This window comes from Pseudopipra pipra, chromosome 17 (assembly GCF_036250125.1).
Source record: "Pseudopipra pipra isolate bDixPip1 chromosome 17, bDixPip1.hap1, whole genome shotgun sequence".
Taxonomy (NCBI): domain Eukaryota; kingdom Metazoa; phylum Chordata; class Aves; order Passeriformes; family Pipridae; genus Pseudopipra; species Pseudopipra pipra.
Window position 1 is genome coordinate 13,774,328 of NC_087565.1, and position 27,617 is coordinate 13,801,944.

At 47.7% G+C, this 27,617-nt stretch overlaps 1 protein-coding gene across 1 annotated transcript; it reads right to left on the reverse strand.

The window, feature by feature from the left end:
* Positions 1-160: 160 nt before the first annotated feature.
* On the reverse strand, positions 161-27,416 carry AHCY (adenosylhomocysteinase). Its single transcript, XM_064674314.1, has 10 exons — positions 27,283-27,416; positions 25,575-25,765; positions 22,762-22,837; positions 20,785-20,937; positions 14,660-14,772; positions 11,431-11,638; positions 10,503-10,590; positions 9,507-9,624; positions 4,149-4,343; positions 161-1,099 (listed from the first exon to the last, which is right to left on the reverse strand). Exons 1-10 carry the CDS (start codon positions 27,308-27,310, stop codon positions 968-970), a joined length of 1,302 nt encoding a protein of 433 aa, XP_064530384.1. The 5' UTR covers positions 27,311-27,416; the 3' UTR covers positions 161-967.
* Positions 27,417-27,617: the final 201 nt, after the last annotated feature.

Consider the following 27,617-nt stretch of genomic DNA (forward strand, 5'->3'; position numbering starts at 1 on the left):
AGGAGCAGCTTTTCCCAGCTCCAGTACAAGATGCACAGCACTGGCTTTTGCCTTGAGGACACCCCAGGGGGAGATATTAAACATTTTCAGCAGCTTAAGGATCACACAAAGGTGAACAAACCCATGGCAAACCCCAAAGCATCTCACTGTACAAAACAAGTCAGGCCACAGTCAGATCTTTAATAAAAGCACTTTGAGTCAGTGACAAACATGATTCAGTAGACATGACAACTCAGAAAAGTCACGTTGGCGGGAGCAGTGTGCTGCTGGTGTTTGCAGAGGATCCAACAAGGGCCCTAAACCCAACCATCCCCTCAGAGGCTTCTCAGCCCTTCACCACACACCAGAAGGTTGCTAAAAAAGTCTCTCTTGCCTCACCCTCCTCAAGTTAGTATGGAAGAAGCACAAAAGGGTCTTTGTTCTGACCAAAACTGAGAGAGTAAATTAACCCAGAAGAAAACTCCAGCTCTAATCTCTGAGTAGGAGGTTAAGTTGATTTTATAGGAGGGAGACCAAACAACCAGTTTCATAATAAGCACTTCAGCTAGGGCAGTTGTGGAGAGGGGCCTGACACTGCCAGTCTCCCAACAGGATCCATCTGACTGCAGCAGGGCAGGGCAGAAAGCACCAACCTGCAGGAACCGTTCCCACCGCAGTGGTGAGTCTGTTCAAAGCTGCCAGCCACCTGTATGACCAGACAGCACATTTCCATTTAGCCATCTTCTGTCCTGCTCCCCTTACTGGGACATCAGAAGCCAATAAAAGGTGCATAGGACCCTAAGTGACCAATTCTAATTGCAGGAGTCAGTGATCCTCCTCCACTACCAAGGCCCTGGAGCACCCTTGGCAAGGGGTTGTGCAGCACTGAGAGGAGGATGGCAAAGGGCTTGTCCTCAGATGCCCAGCACACACGAGAGCTTTGGAAGGTTGTATCCCTGCACTTTGGTCTTTGGGTAGTGCCACCTGCTCAGTATCTGTAGTGGTCTGGCTTGAAGGGCCCATCCCTCGACAAGCCCAGGTATTTGGCCTGTTTGTCACTCAGCTTCGTCAGCTTCACACTCAGCTTGTCCAGGTGAGCAGCAGCCACAGCTTCATCCAGCTGCAAAACAACACACAGGGACAAGACCATCAGTGGAACACAGTCCTATTAGTCCAGGAACTCACGGGTCAACAGTGAGAAATGAGTCTGTGGAAACCAACAGCAGCTCTAGTGGGGACTCAACAACACAGCTGTTCTCCTGCCAACATCCCTGCTCTGAGCACAGAACTGCATTCACATGCAAGAGCCCTGTGCTTTAGAGGGAAATCAAATTAAGCTTAAGTGAGACACAAAACTTTATATAATCATGCCCATTTCAATCTCACTCACACATTCACAGCCATCCAACAAGCAAAGAACAGAGATCCAACTATTTAGAGATAAGAATATGCAGTTTGGTAGAATAATAAAGGCCCAGTCGTGTGTCCTCTACAAAGACACATGGACATACCATCATGGACTATCATCTTACAAAAGTATTAATAATACTGGAAAAAAATGCATTTCCTTTCCAAATATACCACCTTAGGGGCACACATATTAGAAATCCATTCCAGAATCACTAACTCAGCAATACTTGTATCTGTTGGCATTGTCTTCATAAAGAATAAAGCCAAGGTGGCCTGAAGGACACAGGGTTAGAAATGTTGATGAAACTTCTTTATCCCAGAGGTGCCTGGAAGATGTGCAAACTCAAAGAGATTGAAAAATGGGTACAGTTAGAAGACAGGTAAGTGCTCCAGGAGCAGAAGAGTCAGAAAACAAACAGTAGGATGGCAAAGGAGCTGCTGTGTCAGAGGAGGATGGACAGCCACAGAGGATCTTCAAAGGTACAAAGGACAGCACAAGTAGGGATCAAGTGTTGCTGAGTTACAACAGGAGGACAAGCTGGATCATTTGTAATTCCTGCAAAACACAATCAGTGCTAAGGAAACAGATATAAGTTTAAATCCCAGCAACATGGAAGAGATTAGTGGTATTTCCCCCATACCAGTTAAAGAGATGTGAAAGATGGCAACGTATCTGAAGGGCAGTAAATCAACAAAGCAATCAAGGGCCAAACCTTCACCTTGTGGGAACCAGCATGGCCTAAATGATTCAATAGCTAGTCCTAGGGACTGTGGTAACAAGCCACTCCTCTGAAGTAATCCCACTGCAGTGAACCAGGTAAAAAGCTGCATCTGCTCAGAGTACAGTTCAGTGCAGCTCAACCTGCTCCTAACGGGAAATGTGGAAGTGCCAACATCTGTTGAGAGCCAGCACAGCCAAAGGGGGGCAAGACAAAATTAGAAATGTAAGATGCAGTGGTTGAAGAATGTGGAAGGGAACCATCATGAAATCCACCAACCACCACTTAAGATTTGGGAAAACCATGAAAGAAAGAAAAGCTAACTGGAAGGACTGTGTTTAGAAGGGAAACAACTATTTAAGCTTAGCAGATCCTGCCAGAAGGAGGGTTAAAAATTGGGTCTGGCTGAGTAGACTGACATATGAAGCTCTCAGAGGTGTATTTCCAGCAAGTTTAAGACAGCTTACACCCACTTGAAAAGGAACTGAGTCACGGACAATTCCCAGATAAGGTTTTCAAGCTGCACCAGAGACCAGTTGTTTCACAGCTGCTTCAGCTTGGAGACTTTGAGACTTAGATAAAGATATACACAAATTTAATTGAAGGTAAGCTGACATTCTCACTTTAAAAACCAAAGCTGAGCAGGACAGATTTGGTGCCAAGAACTTGGAAACAACCATTTGCCTTGATTTCCAGGAACACACATTGCAGACACGTGTGCACATTTGTAGGAGCTGATCAAAGCAATGTTCTTGCAGTCAAAGAAAGTGCAATGTAAGGCACCTGGTAATTCTTAAGTTTTACATTTGGACCTCAAAGCAACTACACAAAAAGAAGGAAAGGCATTAGCCCAGAAAATTATCAGAGAAAGCTCTTTGTTGGTTCTGATGAGGGAACTGCTTTATTCTTTGAGCAAAGCCCTCTGTGAGGCACAGAGGGTCAAGAGTGTTGTGTCAGTGTGTGAACCTGAGGAGATCACTGCCACATGCTCCACTAACATGCACCTTTGTGTTTAACTGCTCTGGACATCACCTCTCCCTCCCAGCTCAAGTATGCTTACTAAAAATTGTTATTCAGGAAGAGGATGAAGCCACACTTTATTAGCAACACTGGGCAATCATTTTCAAGGAAACTGTCAACAAAACTATTCCTTTGAAGAAAATTATGTGCCAGGTTGCTGATCCACTCCTACACTGCATTTCTGGTATGCTTTGCTTGATCCTTAATGGATGGGCTTGGAAGCTTAAGTCCTTCAGCAAACACCTAATCAGTAAGCCCAAACATACAAATTCTACTTCCCAAATGGAAAGTATTTTCACATTTACTCTGACACCTGGTGGTACTCCAAAGGCAGTGGGATTTAACTCTAGCATCTTTTTCCATGACCATCTCAAATTCTCGGGCTTCTTTTGGAAAATTAAAACCAGGTTAGTTTTCTAAAAGGAATTTGTGAGTTATGATATGATCCAGATTTTTCCAAGAACAAAGAATACAGAGATAAGTTAAAAGGGAAACATGAGGGAATCTGTCATGAATATTTTGTGAAGCTTTTAGGACTGGACTGTGATAAGCTCTCTCAGGTGCAAATGAGACCCAGACTATCAACCAAGCAAAAGCAATTTAGTGTCACTCCAGCTTCAGCTCTGCCCCACTACACTTCGCAGCTGGACAGGCACATGAAGGCTTGCTGTGAATGCTGACAATCAGCAGAAGAAACAAGATGGAACAATCAGAAGGATCAAGTTGGTTGGGAGAAGCTCAGAGTACCCTGAGACAGGGCTTCCCAGCACTTCAGAGAAGTCAAAAAGTGACTGGGTGCTCCTATCACAGGTCAGGCAAGTCCCAGTCCTGCACACCAGATCAGCCCCAAAACACAGCCCACTGCAGAGTCAGTGTGCCCAAAGCATCCTCTGAGCGACAGAAGCTCCTTGCAACAACAACATTCAGCAGAAAAACAGACTCAAGCACAAACAAGACACATCTGAATGACCACATTTGAATTTGGCTTCCTCGCAAGCACCTCTGGCTGCTCCAACTCACCTTCTTTGGCAGGAAGTGGACCCCAACAGCGTATTTGTCACTGTGTGTCCACAGCTCGATCTGTGCCAGCACCTGGTTGGTGAAGGAGTTGCTCATGACGAAGCTGGGGTGGCCCATGGCACAGCCCAGGTTGACCAGGCGGCCCTCAGCCAGCAGGATGATGTGCCGGCCGTTCCTCAGCGTGTACCGATCCACCTGCAGGGACAGCACAGCCCTGTCAGACACACAGCACGGGCACCTGCACGGCCTGGGGGCCACCTTCCCACAGCACAGCTCAGCACTGCGCTTGCAAGACACTTTAATTACAGCTGGGACAGCCCTCCCTCGATTCCAGGCAGTGCTGGCAAAGCCTGGAGCTCTCCTGGACTTCCCAGCACGTCAGTTTTGGCACCGGCTTCGTATTTAACCAGCCCTCCAAGTCTTCTGGCTTTTCCACGTTGTGTTGCCCCAGCCAGCTGTAAAACCCAGTTCAGATGTGCCCAGTGGTGCCAGCTGGGGTGGAGACACAGGGCAGAAGGAAGACCTGCATGCAGCAGTCCAGAGCCTCTGAATTCCAGCCAGGGGAAGAGGCAGAGCCCTCACTCTGCTGGAGGTCCCCTGGAACTTCCTCCACCTCCATAAGGCCAATACACACAATGAACTGCCATCCTGGCTTCTGGTACCATCCTTTGCTCCTGGGGGACCAAAGGCATGGTCCTCTCCAGGCTGCCCTGGGGCCAGCAGGACTCTGCACACACAGTCAGGTCCCAGGTGGGCTAAGGAGGCACATCTGTGTGACAGTCCCACACAAACATGTCACTTCACGTGTGCCTCAGCTGCCTGGGCCAGACCAGGCACCTGCAACAGTGAAGTTAGCTCTGCTTCTCCTTTATACCTCTCACAGCTCTTCTCCCCCCTGCTTTCACCCTGTAGGGGGTTGCAATACTAAAGTAATTAATGAAACAACAATATAGCCTATAAGTCACAAGAATATCCAGTATTAACTGGTATTTATTGCTCATGTCACACCAAGCTCCTGGAAACAGAGCACTTTGAAAATACTTGAAAGACCAACTTTTGACAAAACCTAATGCTTCAGACCATTTATCTTCTGCTGGCACAGCACAGCAGCTGCAAAAGGCTTAAAAGGGTCTCTCCTCACAGCTGTATTTATACTTTAGAGACTAAAAGTTATTTACTATTAAGCTAAACACAGCATTTTCAATTTTATCCTTAAAGCTCTTATCTGTAAGTCAGAAGCCACAGGGGATGAAGCTTTAATTGTAACAACACCAGCCTCTGAAAAACCATCTTTGTGCAGGATTTTAGCAGAGATGTCAAGAACAAATCAATAAAAACCCATTGTTTTAGAACAGGTATTTTGCCTTCAGAGCAGGTCTGTGTCCCAGCTGTGCTTCAATCCCAGCACTATTTTCTATTTCTTGGGTTCACATAACAGACTGTGATTTCAGCACAACACAGGCAGGCAGTAACCACTTCAAACAGCAGCCCTAAAAAAGTCTTAACTGGTCCTGCCCAAAAGCACACAGCAAGGCAGGGTAAGAATGATCCCCCCTGGGCAGTTATAGTTATTATGGATGCTAATTCTCCAGTGTGGACCACCAGTGACAGTGCTCAGTCCACCCAAAAAATAACATAAAGGCCATCAGGAGATTCTGGGAGGAATCAACAAAATGAAGAGGGAAGAACAACACTAAAACCCCTGAGAACAGCTACAATATTACCTATACCAAACATTATATTTACAGATTCAACTACAAGGTAGTTAAGCAGTTAAGTCACATTTCACTTTTGAAGTCTGAATTGGGTGGTTTAAGGTGTCAAAATCTTATATCCATGTAATATCCACACAACTTGCCCCTGGACAGCTGCTGGATTGTGCATGGACCACATACCTTCAGCAACCTCTGACAGGAACCACTCAGTGCACAGGGTAAGAGAAAAAAAGCAAATTAATGCCTTTACACAGAGGTAGTGGCACCAGAAGAGACTCAAGTCAGTACTGTGGAAACACATCTCTCACACAGGTATATAATAGGCTGATTCATAAGCCCAAAAAATTGCTACAGAAGTAGAATTGAAGTTATCCAAGCAGTAAGTTCCCCTCCATGCTTATTCAAACGCCTTCTCCTTTTCCCCATCAGCATTTAGCTTGCTCTGGACTTGCTGGTTGCTTTGCACTTCCCCTCCACTCCATGAAACAAGAATTATTTATTTACAGAGCCAAAGTTCACTGACCTTGACCCTTTCCTCCCCTCTGGAGTTGAGCTTGTGCTACAGGTCAGTCCCTAATTCCCAAACACAGCTGAGCAGCCCTTAACTGTCCTTTGAAAAGCAACACGAGTCAAATGGCACAATAAGTTGTTTTTTTTCTGTCCCAAGCATTAAACATCTCTTACACCAGATCACCATTTGTAAATGGAGACCATGTGGTACCTAAACCACCATGCTGGACACGTTCTTGGCTACTCTGAACCTGCAGCTCAAGTCCAACAACCCTCAGTTCAAGCATTAATCCTCTAATCAAGACACAGATGTCTCCATAGGAGTGAGGGATTTTTGCTCTTGTACTACATTCCCCTCTGCTACAGGATGCAGAAAAGAAGCTGCCAGGTCTTGATAAAAATTAGAGTATTTAGAGAGTTAGTACTTGGCATAATATAGGATATCTCACCCAGCACCCTGATGGGAACGTGTTATCCTTAAAATAAGTGCAGGATTTTACACTTTAAAGAGAAGACTGACCTCCCCCTGAGGTGTTCAAAAGACTGGGGACAATGTGACCATGGAAGTGGCCCTTTAATGAATCTGAGCAACAAAAGGGAGAAATGAGCAATGGCCTAAGAGCCAAACCAGTAATTTCCTTCCCAGAGTTCAGTGTGAAAGCAATTCTAGCAATTAATTCAATGGTCTCAACACATGTACAGGGTGAGGGACAGAAGTTGCAGGACCTCCCTCCTGGGAGCCTGTTTCTAAATCCAAAGTTAAAGCATGTCCTGGAAGAGTGAAGCAGTTGCAGTAAATTCCTACTCAACACCTCTTGTTTCCAGCACAGAGTTTGGGGGCCTAAAGTCACATTTTGCCTCTCAGTCCTGTCTTTCCCCCCCTTCTGAAATGAGGAAGGTTTTAGGATGTGTATTAGCCCCCTGCTGCTCAACTGCCCAGCCAAAATGGCAATCAGGCACAGAGAAGGGAAATTCAGCTCTTTAACAAAACTTGTTTGTGTAACACCTGCTCAGCAGGTGCTTCCCCACCTTGTCTTGCAGGTCTGAAGTCTTTAGGGACAAGAAATCCAGACACAAAATGGAGCACAAGGGGATGCCACTGCCACAGTGTAACATTAAATATTATAAATAAACACAGCATTAAATGCAACAGTGCAACTGGAGACTCAAACCAGCTACCAGTGCTCCAGATTCACTGCTAGGAGTCAAAACTAACCTGAGCCAGGGATCAGCTTTCACTGGGGTGGGCAATGTACACATGTCCAGGCCACCCTCACCTCAGAACCGCTCCAAGCATGTGGAATGGCCAGGGAAGAGCAGATTTACCTCCAGGCACATCCCATCTCCAGTGGGAAGCAGTAGGTGAGTAGGGAGAAGTACCAGAGCCCAAGGGTACAGTGCTATTTTCCCCAGTAAATCCTCTCAGTTCCAGCTCCCTGTGCATCAAGCAGAGACAGAGATGGCCCACCCAGGGCTGGCAGAGGCACCTTGGTCAAACTTCAGCTAAGGAATTCCAGGCAAACACACTCGTGGCAGCCCCAGTGTGCGGGGAGCTGTGTGCTGTGAGCAGGGATCTCCTCTGCATCACTGATCACCTCCTTGTGACAGCAGCAGTTTGGAACAGAGGGTCAGGGCAGGATTTCTTCAGCACTAATCCTCATGGAAAACCTCGACCCCAATTCCATCTTTTTTTGAATGGTAATTTTTTTTAACTGGAAATTTGTTACAGTTTTCATACCTGGGACTCCACTGCACCCAATCCATGGGGGACAGACTGGCTCCTCAATGCAGAGCACATAAAGCAAAAGGGATCACTGCCTCTGTGCATGTATGGTACCATACTTAACATCTAATTAAACATTAAACCATGTTTATTTCTTTAAGCAGTCCCAGTTTTAGTTTTAAGCAGTCCCAGTTTTAGTTTTAAAACAACTTGAGCTACCAGAAAGCACCTGTGGGCTCCTCTGTGGCAAGAGCTGCTGAGCACAGTCAGCTCCACACTAAGGGCATGAGCAAGAACAAACTTGTACAGTGAGAACCTGAGGGTGTAACTTCAGACCTGGTTGAGGGCATGTAGAGTGTCCCAGGATACTGAAAAGCCTCTCAGAACTGCTTAGTAAGAGTCTGACGTGGGTGGCTAAAAAGCCGCAGGGGAGTTAAGAAAACTGGAAGGGCAGATTGAGATCTAAGAGGTAAGTTTGGGTGTGGGCTTTTAAAAAGTAGAAAACCTGTCCCACAATCCTGCTATCAGCAAGCACACTGACTCTTCAAAAGGTCACCACAAGTCCCATGCCAAGTCAGATAAAGCCTGGTTTGCTTTACGTGATGGTCTCTCCTCAGTGCTGGTGTTACAAAACAGTTTTGATCTAGTTTAGTTTTGTTTCTCTGCTTTAGGACACACAGTTGGAAAGCTGAAATTTTTATCTCCCTGTTTTCCTTGTGTAGCTACAGCCACAGCTTAAAGTAAACACATGGTGGGAATGCCAGCTGAGCAAGGATAAAACATCTCCCCTGCTCTGCCCACACAGTCTGGGCTGCACAGGTTTCCAAAATGAAGCCACCGAGTCCAGAAGAGAAGTCTGAGTTTGGCAGAGCCCCAGAAAAGCTTTCCTGAGGCTTTAATGCCAAAGTAAAAAAAAAAAATGCTTTGAAAACAAAGAGGTGTGAATATTTTCAAACCTTGACACAATCCCAAAGGACATCCCCTCAGGACCAAGACTGTTCTGGTGCAGAGCAGTACTCAGCAAGCAGCTTCCCAAGAGGAAATTCAGATCAGCCACAGGGCAATCAGTTCTAAGCTGTTACAGGGTCTCTGATGGTCTGCTCTGCATTCATCACCTAACTGGCTTTCTGAAGCTGAGCTCAGGGCTATCAAAGCAAGCACATGTGCTTACCTCCTCACCACTCCCCAAACAGCAAAGCTCACTTCCCTCAATGCAATTAATTGTCTACACAATCACCACTCAGGGGTTGGCTCCTTCTGCCAAGGAAGTAGGAGCACATGGAGAAAGATGCCTCCATAGCAGGCACCTCTCCCCAGAGACCACCCTGAACACCTGGGCACTGGATGGAACCAGACACCGAGCAGCTACTGCTCCTTTCTAGGAGGAGAGGTTGGCAAGGGCTGTCTCACCTGAGGTTTAACATTCACTGCCTCCACTGCATTCTCATTCAGCCACTTTGCATCAACTTCCACATCAAAATGGCCAATATTACACACTATGGCATCATCCTTCATCTGCTCAAAGTGCCTGCAAAAGAAAAACAGTTGTATCAGAAGTCAACACACAAAAAACGTGTCCTCCTCCTCCAGCAGCAGCAGCAGATGCTCTGGTCCACAGCTCTGCTCAGGGACAAGGACAAGTGCCTGGATCACTGACTGCATTTGACTCATAAGGTGTGGGTCTGGGAAGTCTATTGGAAAAAACCCTCAGGCTTCTAGGGAAGGACACTTCCCAAGGATGTAATAACTTATATTTTCGCCAGTATGGAAAATAATACTATTTTGTTTAATTGGTCAAAAGAAATACCTGCAGTTATTCTCCTTCCTACATAGAACTCATTTTCTCCATGACTTTGAAGTTTCCAGCAGTTTTACATTTCTAGGGACTAATGGCCTTATCTCCTCCCATCTAATCTGATCTTCCATTACATATACAATCCCCATGGCAAAGAAAGGAAGGAGATTGTGTGGAGTTGGGGCTATAAATTGAGATCTAAGAAGCAGTAGCAAAACACTGCAGAGCAGTTCATTGACAACAGGATGGTTTCAAGGTTATGTGTACTCACAGATGGAACTACTTTCAACCTGTACCTGCCTCCTCTTCTGTTCACATTTATCTGACCTAACATAGAATTTAGCCCTGATGTTCTCATTCTCCAAAAGTCTCTATCTATCCCTCTTGTTTCTCCTGCCATAAGACAGGAACAATTGCAGTGGTGCAATATCCAACAGAACTGAAAGACCAAAGGCCCAATTTCTCACTAAATTCACACTAAATTCTGATGTCCAGAAGTGAGAATGTGTGCTCATCCTCACCATACTGCTGACATGCTATGATTACATTAAAAAGACCTCAAATCTAACTGTACAGGTATGCTTTCACCAAAGCAAGTGGCTTGACCATACCTGCCCTGCACAATGTCAGTGCAGCCTGTGGTGGTGACAAAGATGTTGCCCTCTTTGCAGGCCTCCTCCATGGTTGTAACTTCATAACCTGAGATGAGAAAAAGTTATTTCTTTACCCAACAACCAGCATTTATTAACAAGTGGGATACAATCCCAGGAGTAGAAAAGTACAGAGAAAGAACAAGTAAAAAGTCTTATTTACGAGCAAAACCAGCTGATCTATGGATGATGCAAAGTAGTGGCATATTTGTCTTGCTGAATACCAAAGTATCATGAAAATATCCATCCCTCACCTCTTCTAACCTGTAGAACTATACATTCAGCATCTTATGTCCACAGGGCTGATATCTGGCACAGCACACAGACTGGATTCAGGGGTGAAGTTTGCAAAGCAAAGTGCACCCACAGCACCTGCGTGTTCTACTCAGGTATGAACAGAAATGGGATGAACTGTACTAAGAAGGCCAGTTACATGAGGCATCCACAGAAGTGAAGGAGCACAGCTTCCAGAGCATGCCACGAGCACAGCTGGAAAGGCAGAGAGCATGGCATTGCCCTCCACAAACATCTACTGAGGGGAAGGCCTGATGCTTTAATGTGGAGATATTCCAGTGTAGTCTAATCCCAACTGGACATGGGAGCTGCCCAAACTGAGGATAATAAACCCCCTCAAAACCAGGCTTAGAGTATTATGAAATGGGGCCTTACCCCACTATGGTCTGAATCCTTAACTCCAAACACATCTCCAAGGCCTCTAGTAATAAACTCCTTCCTTAACTGCCAGGAAAGAATTCCCACACTCAAAATGGATTCAACTCTACCTCAGCAGAGGCAGGGCTGAAGCCTTCTCAGCCAACTCTCATTTACTGCTCCACAAGCAGAGATGCCCACCAGCTGCCCTAATCCTTGCCCCTGCTGCAGCCCTCACCTTCCATGGCTGCCTGGAGGGCGTTGATGGGGTCGATCTCGGTGATGATGACTCTGGCCCCGAAGCTCCGCAGGGCCTGGGCACAGCCCTTGCCCACGTCCCCATAACCTGCCACCACTGCCACCTTGCCAGCAATCATCACATCTGTAGCACGCTTGATGCCATCGATGAGGGACTCTCTGCAGCCATAAAGGTTGTCAAACTTGCTCTGAGGAAGAAAAAGGAGCAGTTTCAGAACAGATCAAAGGCACACAAGTGAAATTTCCTTACAGAAAGAAAATGGACTTATGTGCAAGGAGGCTGAGAGTCAGCTAAATATTTTAACCACCATGAGGGATGGGAAGAAGGCAACCTGGTTTGATGGTTTTATTTATCCAGTCTCAATCTATGGAGTTATACCAGACACAGGTTTTGACACATCCCAGGTAAAAAGCATTTCACAAATACATCCTCTCTACTGAGCAGGGCTTGGACATGTTAGAAACTTGTAACTGGTAACCTGAATTTATCAAGTAAAAGCACAAGCAATTCTTGTACACAGAGGTAGGTCTGAGTGCCCTAACCAGATGTTCACCAGTTCTCTGCTGCTGTTTATCAGACAGTGAACTGAACCAAGTGCCACAGGCAGGCAAAACACACCAGCAGATTGCCTTAATCTTTGCAAGAATGCACCCTGCAGAGCAGCAAGCTGCCCACATAAATCACAACAAACTGGTTCCTGCAGCCCAAGAAGACCAAAATTACATCTTCCCCTGTGAAGAGCTGACAAAGAACACTGTCAAGGCCTCACTATTGCTCAAATTTAGGAAAATTCAGCAAGTATCCATTCACAATACTGGTCACTGCAATCAGGAACCCCTGGATTGGACCTCCTAATGCCCCATCACACAAAATCCTCCTGCTCCAACACTATCACATGAGATTAACAGCCAGACCCTCAAATTAAAATTGTCCTGCTAAGTCAGATGTCAAACACTGCTTCACCACTTGAACACCTTCCTAAACCCAGAAACACACATTGCTGTACTATTTTTGTGATGTTCCTTCTCCTTGGGCCTTTGGTTTTGACCAGGAGGAGGAGCTGTACAAAAAGATTTCATTATCTGGAGAGTTACAGAAGCCAAGAATTTTTAAAATTCTGGCTACTAATGTTCACCATTCACAGGAAACTTCTGGTCTCAAAGCCTGCCTGGGCCTTCTACAGCCTTAGGGCACCAATCCTTTTCACTTAACACTGTCTGCTATAGGCAATCTTAAGATTAAATACCTAGAGGTAGCGACCTGGTCTAGTGGAACGTGTCCCTGTCCATGGCAGGGGGTTGGAACAAGATGAGCTTTAATGTCCCTTCCAACCCCAACCATTCTGAGGCTCTCTGTGAGCAGGGGCACTGCTCTTTCAAATGGGACCCCCCCTTGCAGCTGGTGCCACATCAGGTGATGTTACAGTTTGGTTTTCCATCTACAGCTTACAACTGTAAAGTCTTTTTAATAAAAAATAAATGCAAACTCCACATTTAAAACCCTTGCTGCTCCTCCTCCAATGCATTATCTGAGCAAGGAACAGCAGCAGGTCACTCCCAGCCTCAGGAGCTGGCCAAGGACTAGTGCAAAACAACTTATACCTCAGATCCAGAAGTTCCTGACTCAGTGTATCTAAGTCTTATCACTGGCACATCTGCCATTATTATTTCAGAAAATCTGTATTGCTGATCCTTCAAACTCCAAAGCTAGTGCCAGCTGGCAATTTTCTTTCCCACTCCTCTATCAGATCTTCCTTGCAGTATAAGCCTTCTTATGGAGGAAAACAGCATGGTCAGATTTGATTCCTCATCACTGACTGCAATCCAAGCCTTCCAGGTGTCTGTGCATTCCCATGCTGGATGCAGACATCTGTCCCCCCCAAAAATACATTTGGGTGGCAGAAGGGAGGAACAGAGCTGGCTGGTGCCTGCTTTCTCTCTCCAAATACTAGTACAGGAACCTGGCACCAACTGCCAAAAACTGGGAGAGCAGAATGTCAGCTCAGTTGCACATCCTCCCAGAGGTCTGCAACTGTGGTTAGTACAAATCTGGTATGATATAAACACCAAACAGTACTTGAAAATAAGCACTTTTTTGGCACTGGAATAAAGTGAGCTCAACCCAAATCCACTCAACAGGCTTTTATAGGAACATCTGGATTTCCAGATCTACTAAATAGCATTAATAGTTATTATGCAAGAGGCACAAATCTAGGTGAAAAGGATGTCAAAGAAACAAGCTTCTTCCAAGATCAACTGGATTCCAGTCCACTAGCTAGGAAATAAAAGTGTTGGATGCATCTTAGGGAGCAGAAAGGAGATGCTCTCCAGACAGCACTGCAGGGAATGCAAGCCAAGCAGCCCATGAGAACTGCCAGACCAACAGGAAATGTTCACATGGGAACTCAAAATAGATTCAGCAACTGGATTGAAAACCATTGAGATGCATAAACCTCAAATACACCTGAAATTCCCACCGTAATTCACCTGCAGCCAAAAAGCACCAGCACCCTTCAAACAGCACTCCACCTCCTCCTGGATTCCCCAGGATTTATCCTGGGGAGCAGTAACAAAGCTAAGCAAGGGATAAACACCTCCTGCCCTGTCCTTGGAACTGCTGCTCACAGAGATCAGCCAGAGGCTGAGCAACCAACCTTTACCAGCCACAAGCTCATGCAGGTCACTCTCTTTTCCAGCTGGTACCTGACATTGGGATGGGCTGCCCAGGGAGGGGGTGGAGTCACTGTCCCTGGCGGTGTTTAAGGAAAGACTGGACATGGCACTCAGTGCCACGGTCTGGTTGACAAGGTGGTGTTGGGTCATAGGTTGGACTTGATGATCTCAGAGGTCTTTTCCAACCTAATTCATTCTGTAATTCTGTATGCAAGAGTGGGGACAGGCTCCTTGTCCCAGGAACTGACTGTGCCCCAGGAGCCACGATTCCCAAAGGGGTTTTCACATTATTAAAAAGCAGAAGAATGCATGTCCTTATGTGCAAAAGAGCCCTTGATGTTCTGAAAACAGGGCATTTACAATGGCACATCCCACTAGAGACATCATGGGCTCACTTCAAGGATATGGTGGGAATTTGCTCAGCACCAGGTCAAGAATAACCCAGGATGAGAAGGAAGACTTTCATGGGCATGACAACATCCCAACCCCAAGCTGGTCAGAGAGCAGAAGAGGGCAGAAGGCTCCATCTGCATCACCTTGGTGACAGAGTCGTTAACGTTGATCGCCGGCACCTTCAGGGTCCCATTGGCCTTCATCTTGTACAGGTTGTGAACTCCAGTGGTTGTCTCTTCTGAAATACCTCTGATTCCTGTGGGGAGAGTAAAAGGATTCACCTTAGCTGGAGTTAATGCTGCTGCAAACCAGCACATACCAGTGCTGGGAGCATCCTCCAGAGGCCTGAAGTTAAACAAACCCTTGGCAGGGAGCAGGGAAGAGATGAAAACACTAATTTGGATCCTCAAACAATAGTTTGGAGCTTCAAGTTTCTTCCTCCACAAGGCAGTTAAAAAACAGCAGGACAAAATACTCTTTGAAAAAAAAGAAAGGGACCAGCTCTTGATCAAGGAACCAGAAAGATTCCCCACTCTAATCTATTTTCTCACAAAATAATCCTCTGCAAAAAGGACAAGATGTTCACCTCAGTGATGTTTTTCCAGCATAGTCCATTCCGGAAGGTGGCTTGAAAGGAGATGATACCCAGACAACCACACTTAAAACTAAAGCACTTGGATCAATTGGGAAAAAAAAAATCAAATACACAGTTCACCATTCCCAATCCTCCTGTTGTAATCTCCTTCAGCTCTGCTTAAACAGCCAACACCCCCCAAATCTGGATACTCACTAATCTGGAGCTGATTGAGATTCACAAGAAAAGAGGAGCTATGAAACCTATGAAGTTCTACCCATACCAAGAATCTCTGCAGAGGAGACACTGCCCCCTCTAGGCAAACACCCTCTCCCACTGACCTCATGGAATAAGACTGACAGGATGCTCATCAGGAAAATAATTTTACAGCCATTTCGATAGAAAAACCTCTAAGAAATAAACAACATTCATGAACTGTTCTGTTCATGTCCTTTTACTGGTGAAACAGGTGACAGCCCAGGCTATGTCATGTGAGTGCACACAGACAGACACAAATATTGTCCCTTTTCATGTCATTTTTCTTAATTCGTCTCCCTCACTATAACACGTAATTATTCACGGTTCCTACACTCATCTTTTTTTCATCCACACTCTATCCACAGCCCTCCTAGTACTTCAAAAAGGTGAGTACTACCCTTTAAATGTCACAAGTAACAGCAGGGAAGCCAAAGGACTTGCCTGAGATCACCAGGCAGCAGCACTGGCAGAGCTCCTTGCCCACAGCCCAGCCCACACACCTCAACAGCCAATATCAGTTTAGGGATGAGTAAGAGGAGACTAACAACAACAACCTCCCAGCAAAATCCCCCCAAATTATTAATGTAGTTTGTTAATTCTGGGCACAGAGGAGAAGTGTCCCAGTGTCACCACCTCCCCACCCACCAAGACCCATGAGAAATTTATAGGACAGGGTGACTGGACAATCCCCTCTCTGAACAGCACAAGAACAGCCATCACTGCTGGGAGCAACAGCACCAGCACAGCCCCAAGGCAGGGACAAAGGCAGCAAGATCACAAGTGGATGTGGTACTTGGGGACATGGGTTAGCACTGGGCTTGGCAGTGCTGGGGGAACAGCTGGACTCGATCCTAAAGGTCTTTTCCAACCTAAAGGATTTTGTGATTGGCCCCTCCAGCTGGGCAGCTGGTTTTGCCCCCAGAGGACAAAGAAGTCAGCCAGCTCAGGGGCCTGCAGGCTCCAGGGAGGCTCCTTGAGGACCCTGCAAGAACACCACAGGCTTGCAAGGAAGGCCAGAGGATGTGTTTCTGAGCCACAAACCTCTGCACCCCCCAGCACCCAGGGGTGCTGTGCCTCCCAGCCAGGAGAAGGCAGGAGGAAGGGGAAGGCAGGAAGGGTGCTTTGCACCAACCCTTTGGGATTCATCTGCTTGGCTGGAACAGTCATGGATGGCAACAGCTGCCAAGAGCCCAGGGCACCCCCAGCAAGGGGCAGCAGGGCAAAAGGGAGGGAAGGGGAATCCCAAGTTTATCTCAGTCCCTGATCTCCAGCACAGCAGTGCCCTCCACTGCCCCTCCCCAGCCCCAGCTCAGCAGTGCCTCCACAGCCCCCCAGCCCAACACCCCTCCCAGGGCAGTCACACAGCTGCTGAGTCTGGTCCAAACCACCCCCCCTCTGTTTAAAAAAAAAAAAAAAAAAAAATCCAGCTGTGAGCTGGTCCGAACCCAGGGGAGCAACACAAACCAAGAGCACCTTCGGGCCAAGCCTCTGGGTGCAATTTAACGTGGTTTTCACACCAGATTTTGGACAGATGCCTCAGTGGAGCCTGAGAGGCAGCCATGAGACCTCCACATGGCTCCCCAGCCCAGCAGGCAGAGGCACCAGCACTCCGTGGCACAGAAAGGAAAGGAGACCAATGCCACTAGAAGGGAAGGGCTGGATTTGCCTGGAGAAGACGACGACTCCAGGGAGATGTCACCACAGGCTTTCAGTACTTGAAGTGGGCATGTAAAATGGGGACAGACTGTTTAGCAGGGCCTGTTGCAACAGGACAAGGGGGAATGGTTTTAAACTGAAGGAGGGTTGATTCAGACTAGATACAGGGCAGACATTTTGGTTTTTTTTTTTACAATGAGGGTGATGAGACACTGGCACAGGTTGTTCAGAGAGCTGGTGGATGCCCCATCCCTGGGACCATTCAAGGGATCTGAACAACACGAGCTGAAGGTGTCCCTGCACATTGCAGGGGGGTTGGACAAGATGGTCTTTTAAAGGTCCCTCCCAACCCACACCATTCTGTGATGAGGCCAACTGATCCCCAACCCCTGTCTCAGCACAGAGCCCCAGACAACCCCACTCCCCTCACGGTCACCTGCCCAGGGAATGCATCCAGGCTTTGGCATATTCAGAGCTTCCTTGGAGGGGACAGGACAGTTTAAAGAACATTGCCTCATGCACAGTGAAATGGAGCATCCGTAGTAAGCCACCCAAAAGCATCCATGTTCTAGTGTAACTGCCTGGATCAAGTACATCCATGCCCTCGTGAAGGAAACCTGTGAGAGGTCATGGCAGGAACCTCCAGTTCAGACCTGCCTTCTCTCTTCTAGTCTGGCAGCTGGAAGACACACTTTTCATCCTTCCAGAGCTCTCCAGATGACATTCCTGAGCTTAGCACACTACCTTTAAGTAGCACTAAGCAAACCTCCCATCTTGTATGCCAGCAGCTTCCCCTCTCTGAAGGCCACCTGAACGCTGCCCAAGGTGACATTTATAGCTGCTCTAAACCACTCTGCAGCTGCTCCAAGTGCTGCCTACACCTTTCATGTTCAAAGCCTGAGGGATTCAAGTGACTGGGGAATGGAGGGCATTCAGCAAGGAAAAGGTTGGACTAAATTGGAAAGGCCTTGCTAAGCACCCAGACCCGCTTTGCTGCCCTGTACTTCTGACCTAAGAAATGAGCAAACATGAATCAAACATGAATCAAACATGAATCAAACATGAATCAAACATGAATCAAACATGAATCAAACATGAATCAAACATGAATCAAACATGAATCAAACATGAATCAAACATGAATCAAACATGAATCAAACATGAATCAAACATGAATCAAACATGAATCAAACATGAATCAAACATGAATCAAACATGAATCAAACATGAATCAAACATGAATCAAACATGAATCAAACATGAATCAAACATGAATCAAACATGAATCAAACATGAATCAAACATGAATCAAACATGAATCAAACATGAATCACTGGATCACAAATGATCCAATCTTCTCCATCCTTTCTCAACAGTGGACTTTTGTACAGATGCCAGAGACCTCCCTTGCAAAAGCTCACGACTTTCTCCTTTGTTCAGTGTTAGCTTTCTCTCTTCCCACCTTTATTTATCTTGCTATTAAGGGAATTTAGTTGAATGGAATAAGCCAGTGGTACAAAGACCATTCTGCCCTCCAACAGCAGGCACCACTAAGGACAGGGGAAGCTTGCTGAGCAGCTCCACAGGTATTTAACACATCTCCTTGCTGAAGGAGGCCTACTTGCAATTGTTATTTGCACACCAGGACTCAACTATTTAAATTAGAAGTAGCTGAAGCACAGAAGACAATTCCCTCTGAAATCAGCCCAGAAAATTTTTCCAGCCTTTAAACGGCACTTTGAGCTGCCTCATTCCCAAATGTCTCCTGTGCTCAAAATCAACACACTCGACACACACTGTACATACTCTGCTAATGTTACTCTTGTTCTACCTCTCACCAAAGAGGTCAAATATCCCCACAAGCCCTTAGGATATATTAGCCTCTATCATCTTGAAGATAACATAAAAATGGCTGCCACACAGCTCCATTTAAGCAGACTTTGCAGCAGAGGGCTCAAGACAGAGCTCAGATAAATGAGATCAAGACTCTACTCAATGGGTCCCATTCTGGAAGTTTTGCTGTTTCCAAGGAGCAATGGACTGGTAGGTAAAACAGATCAAGTCTGTCACCCTCTACAGAGATCACTCTTAACTTACTGAACTGCTGCAAGGAGGCTTTTCAACTACAGCCAGTGCAGATGGCCACACATTTTGGCAAGGGAAATGCTGACTGGTATGACACCCTGCCTACACCCTTTGAAAACCCAGAGGAAGAGCCATTCCTATGAATTTAGGAAGTAAACCCAGACAGTAGGGATGTTTTTATCAGAGGCAGATAGAGATGGATGCCAAGATATGAGACAGTTCAGCAGCCATTGCCCTACTGCACCGTATTATGCTGGTCCCTTCCACACCAGGAGCACAAAGACAAGCAAGAAGGAGCAAAGGGCTGGAGGGGAGAAAGAAGCAGAAAGCAAGAGGGCTGGAAGTGTGAAAGCAGCTCAGCTCAAGGACCCCTGGGAACAGGGACATCAACAGGCACTACATGGGCATAGCAGGGAAACAACCCTGCAAAACAGAGTAGGAACATAGAAAATGCCTTTTTTGGCCTCTTACAGTGCCAGGAAGACAGAGAGGCATGATCAGTTGTGGTATTCTTTGGCATCAAAAACATCAGAAAAGCAAGAGGTCATGAACATCAGACAGGGGAAACCCAGGAAGCACAAGAGCTTCAATGGAAGAGAGAGGAGCCCAGCATGGCTGAGCAAAAACCAATGAAAACCTCTCAGTACAGTTTAAATAACACAAAGATGCTGACTTGGATTACAAGTGGCATCAGGCTGAGGATGAAGGAGAAAGTGAGGCCTGGCACAGGGAAAGTTTCCCCTCTTCCTGGTGTTCCTACCCCCACGAGCACATGGATGGGGAGCAGAGCTCCAGCTTCCTCTCACACAGCCCCACCCACAGCCTGCCCCCTTCAGATTTTTTCCCCACATCTTCCTCCTAAAGCAGAGCAAGAGTCAGAGAAGAGCTGATCCAGGGGGCTTCTACAGCAACCTCAGCTCTACAGACAAGAACATGAGCACACCCCACTGTATCACCACCCAATTTTCTTCACTCCCAGATGCCTTTAGCAACACTGGGCACCCATGGCTTGCTGCAGCACAGGGGATGGACACTGACAGGGTTAAGGAGAGTCTGTCACACTTGCCAGGCACAGATCAGCCTGGTCATGCCAAATTCCCTTCACATAAGTCTTCTACATAAACATGTTCTAGCAACAACAGCCTGTTCTCAGTTTTACTAACTTGCACTGAAGGAAAGTCAAAGCAAGAGTCCCAACCCTGGCTCCACCAGCATCTTCACTGTCAAACTGGGTGAATTAATGCCTTACAGTATTTAAGGTAGAAAACTGTTCCCTTTCTAAGAAAGGCTACAGGTTGTCATGACTTCCTCCAGAGCTGCACCAAGAGGAAGGGGAAGAAATGCATTAATGTTAAAGATATTAACTGCAAACAGACACTGAGCAATCATAGAATGCAGCCCTTTTCCAGGAAGCTTTTGGCAAGACAGTAGAACCACTGGTCAGTCTCAGGCAATGGGCACAGTGAAGGATGGCCAAAAGGACAGGTAGTGACCTTATGTACTACAGAGCAGAGATGGAAACAGCTCCTGCAGGTAAGAGATTCTGGTCTTGGGCTGTAAGCAATTTTCCCAGCCTGTTTGCACATGCCTGTCTCTCTTCCCCCATCCCTTTTCCACCAGCAGGGAATTCCTACAGAAACACTCCCAAACAGCCTCCCAGGCAGAGCTGTGCCTGACAAAACAAAACACAATCACCTTTTAGGAGCTGTGGGTACTTGGTATGAACCAGGTTGGTAAGATCTCCACCATCATCCAGGATCATGTTGAGGGGCTGCCCATCCTTGAAATACAGGGTCTGCTCGATGCACCACAAATACTCCTCGTCGGTCTCCCCTTTCCAGGCAAACACTACATGGGAACAAACACACCATTAGCCAGTTTCTTACTCAGCATGTAGTGAAGCAGCCAAAGAAACATTTCATCAGCAGCTCTCAGTAGCAACCAACGGATAGATGATTATCTGTGCCTGCAGGCCAGAAAAGACATTTGTACTGAAAAAAAGATCTCAGAATGAGCAAAGATTAAATCACTTTGCCTCTTGTTCCAGGCCACAAACATGGTCAAAATTTTGAGACTTCATTGCTCTCATTCTTCTTCCAGTTTAAGAGAGAGAAGGCAAAGTACACTAAAGCAGATTCACATCCACAACACCTCACTGGCTCCTCTAATACATCCTATGCTACCAGCAATTAGAAATAGCCACTGGACATATTGGTACAGACAAATGAAAACACAACTACAGCAGTTTCTAGCACAGCAGAAAAAAGGGACCAGACTACAGCATGAGCTGAGCAGCAGAATATAAACTCTTCAGCAACTTTGAGTTTAAATTCTATTCTCTAGCACAGCACTAAAATCCAAGCTGAGGTGCCTCATCTGCTCTGCACATCCAGCCCCAGCAAGGTGCTGCAACCACTGGCATGTTGTGTCTAGCAGGAGTTGTCCTTCCAGGCATTTGTACCGGCTTCGTGCTATACTTGACCCTCAGTGGCACTCAAACATATATTAGGTACATTATTTACACCCCTCAACATTTGACTGAATCGTCATGTTTTCACTGTTCACACAGAAAACTAACCTGGAGCCAAGAAGAGCCAATCATGCAACTGCCCTTTCTGAAGAAATGTGCATCATTATCTCATATTGTATCCAAAGGACCAGCATTCCTCCAAGGCCTCGAATTCAGGATGTGAAGTGCAATATTATCAAAAAGAGCAAGTTCCACAAAATGAGGACACCAAGGGCAGAGGTCAAACACTCAGACAAACACTCCACCTGTAAAAGGCTCTTCAGTGGAGTTTTGGGTTTTGAGAGCAGTGAGGAAAACAATAACCTAACACCTAGAGAGTGCTCCCTGGCCCTTTGACATCCCATGCCAGAGGCAGGCAGAGGCAATGCCTGAAGCTGGCAATGCCAAAGGAGCTGATGAAGGGACCACTTTGTTGCCCTAGAATGCACCACAGATGAGGAAAGACTTGTGGCAATAGTTAATTATAACAGAAATGACAGACACCTCCCAAAGCAGGGAACCAGGCTGCCAGAAATCAGATTTAGCCTCTGCCAACACCTGGGCTCAGGTATTGCAGTTCCCAGCACACAGCCATGAGGATTTCATGTCCTTAAGCTGAGCAACACAGCAGACAGCTTAATGTATTTATACTGATCCCTGAGGAACTGCTCTTCATGGCAAGGTGACAGTAACAAGACAGCAGCATCCTGATACACCACTTCAGGAATACCAGGCAGGAACACAGCTGGGCCAGCTCCAGCCTAAAAATACCTTGGGTATTGCCCCTGGCACTGTGAAGAGCATATGGCAGTTCACTTCCCTTCCCCAGCCCCTGTTCAGCATAGAACTTGCTGGAAAGCACAAAACATCTCCAACTACACACACCTACACACCAATCCATTTATTTAATCACCAGCCCATTCAATCATCTTAATGAGGAGGCTTAGAGATGTAAGATACAGGCAGGCACTGCCACTGCCTTTGTTAGGAGTGCTGTGCACAGGCTGATGCAACACAGCCTGAATCAAGTGTCCCCAATGCTTCAGATGGGCTGTATCTATCCTGAAGCTTGTTTGGAAGAGCTTGATATGTACACAGTTGGATTTAGCAGGAACAGGCAGTACAGCCCAACTCAGAGCCAAACTAGAACATGGATAACTTACCAGGGACACCAGCTTTTGCAATAGCAGCTGCAGCGTGGTCTTGCGTGGAGAAAATGTTGCAGCTTGACCATTGTACCTGGAAAACAACCCAAGTTTTGTTTGCTGAACAAAGTTCTGAGATATCAGGCACTCTCTACCACGCACGGGAGTTAGAAAGGGAGCAAGAGCAGAAAGAAATTAGTGCAGACTCCTGCCTTTCTCAGTAGCTCTGCGAAATTAAGGTGAAAACTAAGTGTGTGACTAAGCCAGGGAAAATAACGTCACTTTGGGAGAGAACGGAAGGGAGCTTTAGCTGTGCCACTTATTCAGCCATCTCCTCGCTCATGAGTGCTTCTCCCAGACAGCCAGAGCATACTTCAGCTATAGATCTTCAGGAGTGCACAGCAGGGTGGGTTTGGAAAGTTTTGGTCACTAAAGGTCAGATTTTCAGAACAGTCCCATAGCAAGTGTCCACTGAGGAACATGGACATGCAGCAACACATCTGCTGGCACTGACAACAGTCAGAAATGCAGCTGAAACACTACACTCAATCAACAGGCATTCTCCAAGGTTATGCTCACCCACCTCCCACTCTGTGCTCCAGTCATGGAAGCTTTTCCAGCTGAGCTAAGTGTATTCCACAGATTTCATAACTAGGCTCAGGCACCTGGAAAAGCAACAGCATGTGCTGAATTGCACTGAAAAGGATCTGCACACCTACTGCAGCTCCAACCACCACATCCCAGAGCCACAGACACTTCCCACTCTGCTCCCCACAGGGCTGACTGGCAGGTATTTCATGTTCATTGGCCGCAGACCTCGAGGAGAGGGGGCAATAAGGCACAATCCTTCAGCCTGTTTGCAGATACACACCCCACCTCATCAAGCAATGACATTTCAAAGTAAGGGCTGCAGTAGGACCCACCTCATCTGAGCCTACACAACCAACACCTGCCAGTGAAAACACACCAGGAAAGAGCACAGGAAAACTGAAACCATGACCTCAAGCACTGCATCTCCTCACCAGGGTTTTTGTAAGCTCCCTCCATATCAATACAGATGACATCAGGAGGCATCAGGACATTCAAAGTATACAGAATACCTATATAGTGTTACACTTCGAGCTTGATACAGATACAGGCCACTTCAACTCTGCACTCCCAGATCTGTAACACCAGTTTGTGACACAGATCTTTGAATAACTGGCACACTTGATGGGCTCGGAGCCACTGGTTATGAAGAGGATGCATTTTTATTATAAATTTAGAACTTACACTCTTGAGGCACAGATTATTTATTCTGTCTTTGTTAACCCAGCCAAAAAAGCAACACCAAGGTTTCTGTGCTGCAGTGAGCTACATCCTCACTACAGAGGGTATGATTTCATCAGCTTCATTCCTCCCTCCCTGGCACCACAGTTCTGGCAGAATACATGAACCAGGGCTGAATCCTAACTCGAGTCAAAGCCTAAATGAATACAGAGCATCACAACAAGGAGCTAACACAGCACCACACACCTTAAAGGTACAACCACAACACGCTGAGAGGAACCAAATCCCTGCAGGCACCTCCCTGAAGGACTCGGATGAAGCCCATAGGACACTGATCTGAGGTTGTGCTCAGACTAAAGCAGCTTGGCAATGCTGAACTAAGCACACAGCTGCCTAGGTCAGCCATGCTGGGACAGAGCAACCAACGGGAACAGCAAGGAGCTTCCCAAATTTCAGTGGCTACTGCTCTCTTTCAAATCCTGCGGAAGGACAAGAATTTCATACACAGAGTGGCTGGAACAAAGCCAAGACTGTACCTCCACAAAGCTCCCCTTCAGCACTGCACTACTTGCAACCATGGAACAGCTCTGACCAGGCTGAGGAACACGTGCACAGCAGCTTGGCTGACCTGGCAAAGTGTCCACACCTACTGCTTCCTCCTCTTTTTGAGGCAATGCCACAGGTGGTACAGAGGAAACTTCCCCTTCTCCCAGTGCCTTTCAATCAGCATTGACACTGCTCAGTTCTGGACCATTCCCAGGGAGGGATGGGAACCTCTGGGCAGCCTGAGTTCAGGCAGCTAAACTTCAGGAAGAAGGAATTTCAGATCACACACAAACTTAACAATCCATCAGAGTTCCAGCCAGCTCCCTGCTCAGCACACAAGCAGTGCTCAGATGCCTGGCTCTCTTCAGCCCTGTACAGTGAACACTCAGCTGTGAGGTCTGGACTTCATTCAGCAAGTCAGGCATGGGACACATCTGTAAATGGCTTTTAGTACCTCAGTCTTTAATATGGACCAGAGTAATTGGCGCAGAGTCACATGTGCACCAAATTCAAAGTCAATGAGTCCCCAGCCCTCAATCCCTGAGCCACACTGCATCCCTGTTGTTTTCCTGCACAGCTCAAGGGCAGCATGAGCTCTCAGAGAGCTTCATTAAATTCTGCTGACTTTACCAGGGCACAGTGTGGTTCTTAATACAGGCTAATCTGTGGTGGGGGCAGTGGCTCAAGCCAGCAGCAGCACTGCATACCCCAGCACAGCAGGGCTGTGTGGGAGCACTGTGGGCACTGCCTGGGGCACTGCACACACTGCTGATGGAGCTGCTGCCGCCACTCGCCCACCCAGCCCAAAACAGGCACCCAGAGGTCCTGCTTGTCCGGGGGGGCACCACACCCCAGAGATGCACAGAGCACACACACTGTGTGCTTAAGGAGAGAAGACATAATCCATCCCCTGGGAGATTGCAGCCTCTTCCAAAAGAGTACAGCCAGGATTCCCAAAGGTGTTATACAAGCAGGAGCAGTGACCCCAGCAGCTGAAGGGAAGCTCAGCACTTTACCTCAGCCCCCAGGGCGAGGAGGGTCTCGATGAGCACTGCTGTCTGCACCGTCATGTGGAGGCACCCGGCGATGCGGGCGCCCTTCAGGGGCCGGGACCCGGAGTACATCTCCCTCATCTTCATCAGCCCTGGCATCTCATTCTCCGCAATCTCGATGGCCTTGCGACCCCAGTCTGCAAGGCTGATGTCAGCTGCGAGAGAAGCAGGACAGCTGTCAGAGTTTAAATAGCTGAGACCTTGGGATCCGTTCACGCACTTGTGAGGAGGCACTGGCTGCAACAGCTGAGCACCCGGCAACAGCTGGGAGGCAGAGCAGGGGAAAACTAGACCCTATTGCAGCCACTCCCTCTTTTTCTACTATTGTAAAAGGCTTTCAAAGGAGTTTAGACCAAAGCTAAGAGCCCCTCTGGGAAAAAGCACGCTGCATGAGCATATTAATCAGCTGTGATCTAGTGCACAGACATCCTGAGGCCCATTAATTCAGTAAGCCACGGCCTTAAGCACTTAAAGACACTGCCCAAGTGTCCAGCACTTCCTATAGAGGAACGACTTCCACAGTAATGACCTGCATGTGGGGAGGGGCTGCCTGTATGGCAGAATGCTCCCTGAGAATGCACCAGGAGTTGTGGTTCCAGGGGGAACCTTCCCCCTCCTCAAAGCAAAGCTGCAGGTCCTACCCCCTTGGATGCACAGAAATTATTTTAAGGCTACGTTACTACCTTAGTTACCAGTCTTCTACTACAGACCTTTTTTTACAAAGGTAGAAATTCAGCAAAAAAATGAAGAGAGGCTTCTAACAGGCTACTGCACTCACCATGTCTGACCCCAGCTTTAAAAACACAGGGGTCAAACAGGTAATGCCCACGTGCATCAACCCACTGTCCCTCTTACTCAGTTTGCTCTTTCAGAGATTTCAGAAGATTCCACTTAGACCATGGTCAGATGCTTTTCTTTCACCTACACCGTGAACAGGGGCCGTTTAAAGCACTGGGGAACACCAGGACTCCGAGTCAGACTGGCGGGTTTAACACAGACAGGCTAATTGCATTTTGCTGCAGGATGAAGCCTGGGGCCACTGAAGCTATTGCACGTGTTAGAGCTGACTGTACAACAACCAGGGTCTGAAAACTGCCTGAAAACAGGCAATGGAAGGACCATGGAAACAAACACATCAATAGGAGGTTGAATCTTACCCCTTTAAGGGTTCGGCAGCTTTACCAGGGCTGCTCAAAAAAATATCCCGCAGTATTTTGGGCTCAGAGCCTCCAGGGTAAATTATTTATGAATCTGAGCCTTAGAGACGAACGTTCTTCTCTCTGAATTCAGCCTCCAAGGAACACCCAATTTTTTATAAAAATCGGGGTTCTTTGTGAGTCTCAGCTCCACAAAAACACCCGCCAAAACCTGCAGGGCACATGAATCACAGGTCCGGGCCGGGAAACGCTTTCACATTCGCAGCAAAGCCCGTTCCCGCCAAGGGCTCCAGCGGCGGGGCAGGGCCGGGGCTGCGGGGCAGGAGAGCGGCACCACGGCGGGGAAACCCCTCCGGGCACCCCCGAGCCCCCTTCCCCGCGGCCGCTGCCCCAGCGCAGGGGGGCTCGGGCCCGGCTCCCCCGCGGGCAGGACCCGCCGGCCGCGGCCGCCGAGGCCGCGTTCCCCGGCCCGGCCCGGGGGAGCCGCGCGGGGCCGGACCGGGGCTCGCACTCACCCACTTTGTAGGGCAGCCGGTCCGACATGGTGGAGCTGCGGGGCCCGGCGGCGGCAGGAGGAGGAGAAGGAGGCGGCTCCGCGCCCGCTTTAAGTAGAGGCGGTGCCGCCTGCGTGAGGCGGGGCTGGGCCGCGCTTCCTCCGGGCCGCGGGCCCGCCTGCCCCGGCATGGGCCGTGCCCTGAACCTGCCCCGGCCCTGCAGCGTGCCCCGGCCCCACAAACCGCCCCGGCCCCAGAACATGCACCCCGAGTAGGGCCGCCGCCCCAGCCCCACGGCCGGGCAGGCTCTGGCACTCGCTGCCACCCACCAGAGCCAGGCCAAGCCAGGACCCTGT

Bases quoted from the DNA above. Each gene is read 5' to 3' on its own strand.
- AHCY (XM_064674314.1), bottom strand. From the start codon at position 27,310: ATGTCGGACCGGCTGCCCTACAAAGTGG. The intron at 14,773-20,784 runs GTGATTGTGTTT...CTCTCCCCACAG, and splicing joins GTACCCACAGCTCCTAAAAG to GAATCAGAGGTATTTCAGAA. The intron at 4,344-9,506 runs GTGAGACAGCCC...CTGTCCCTGCAG, and splicing joins CAGTGAATGTTAAACCTCAG to GTGGATCGGTACACGCTGAG.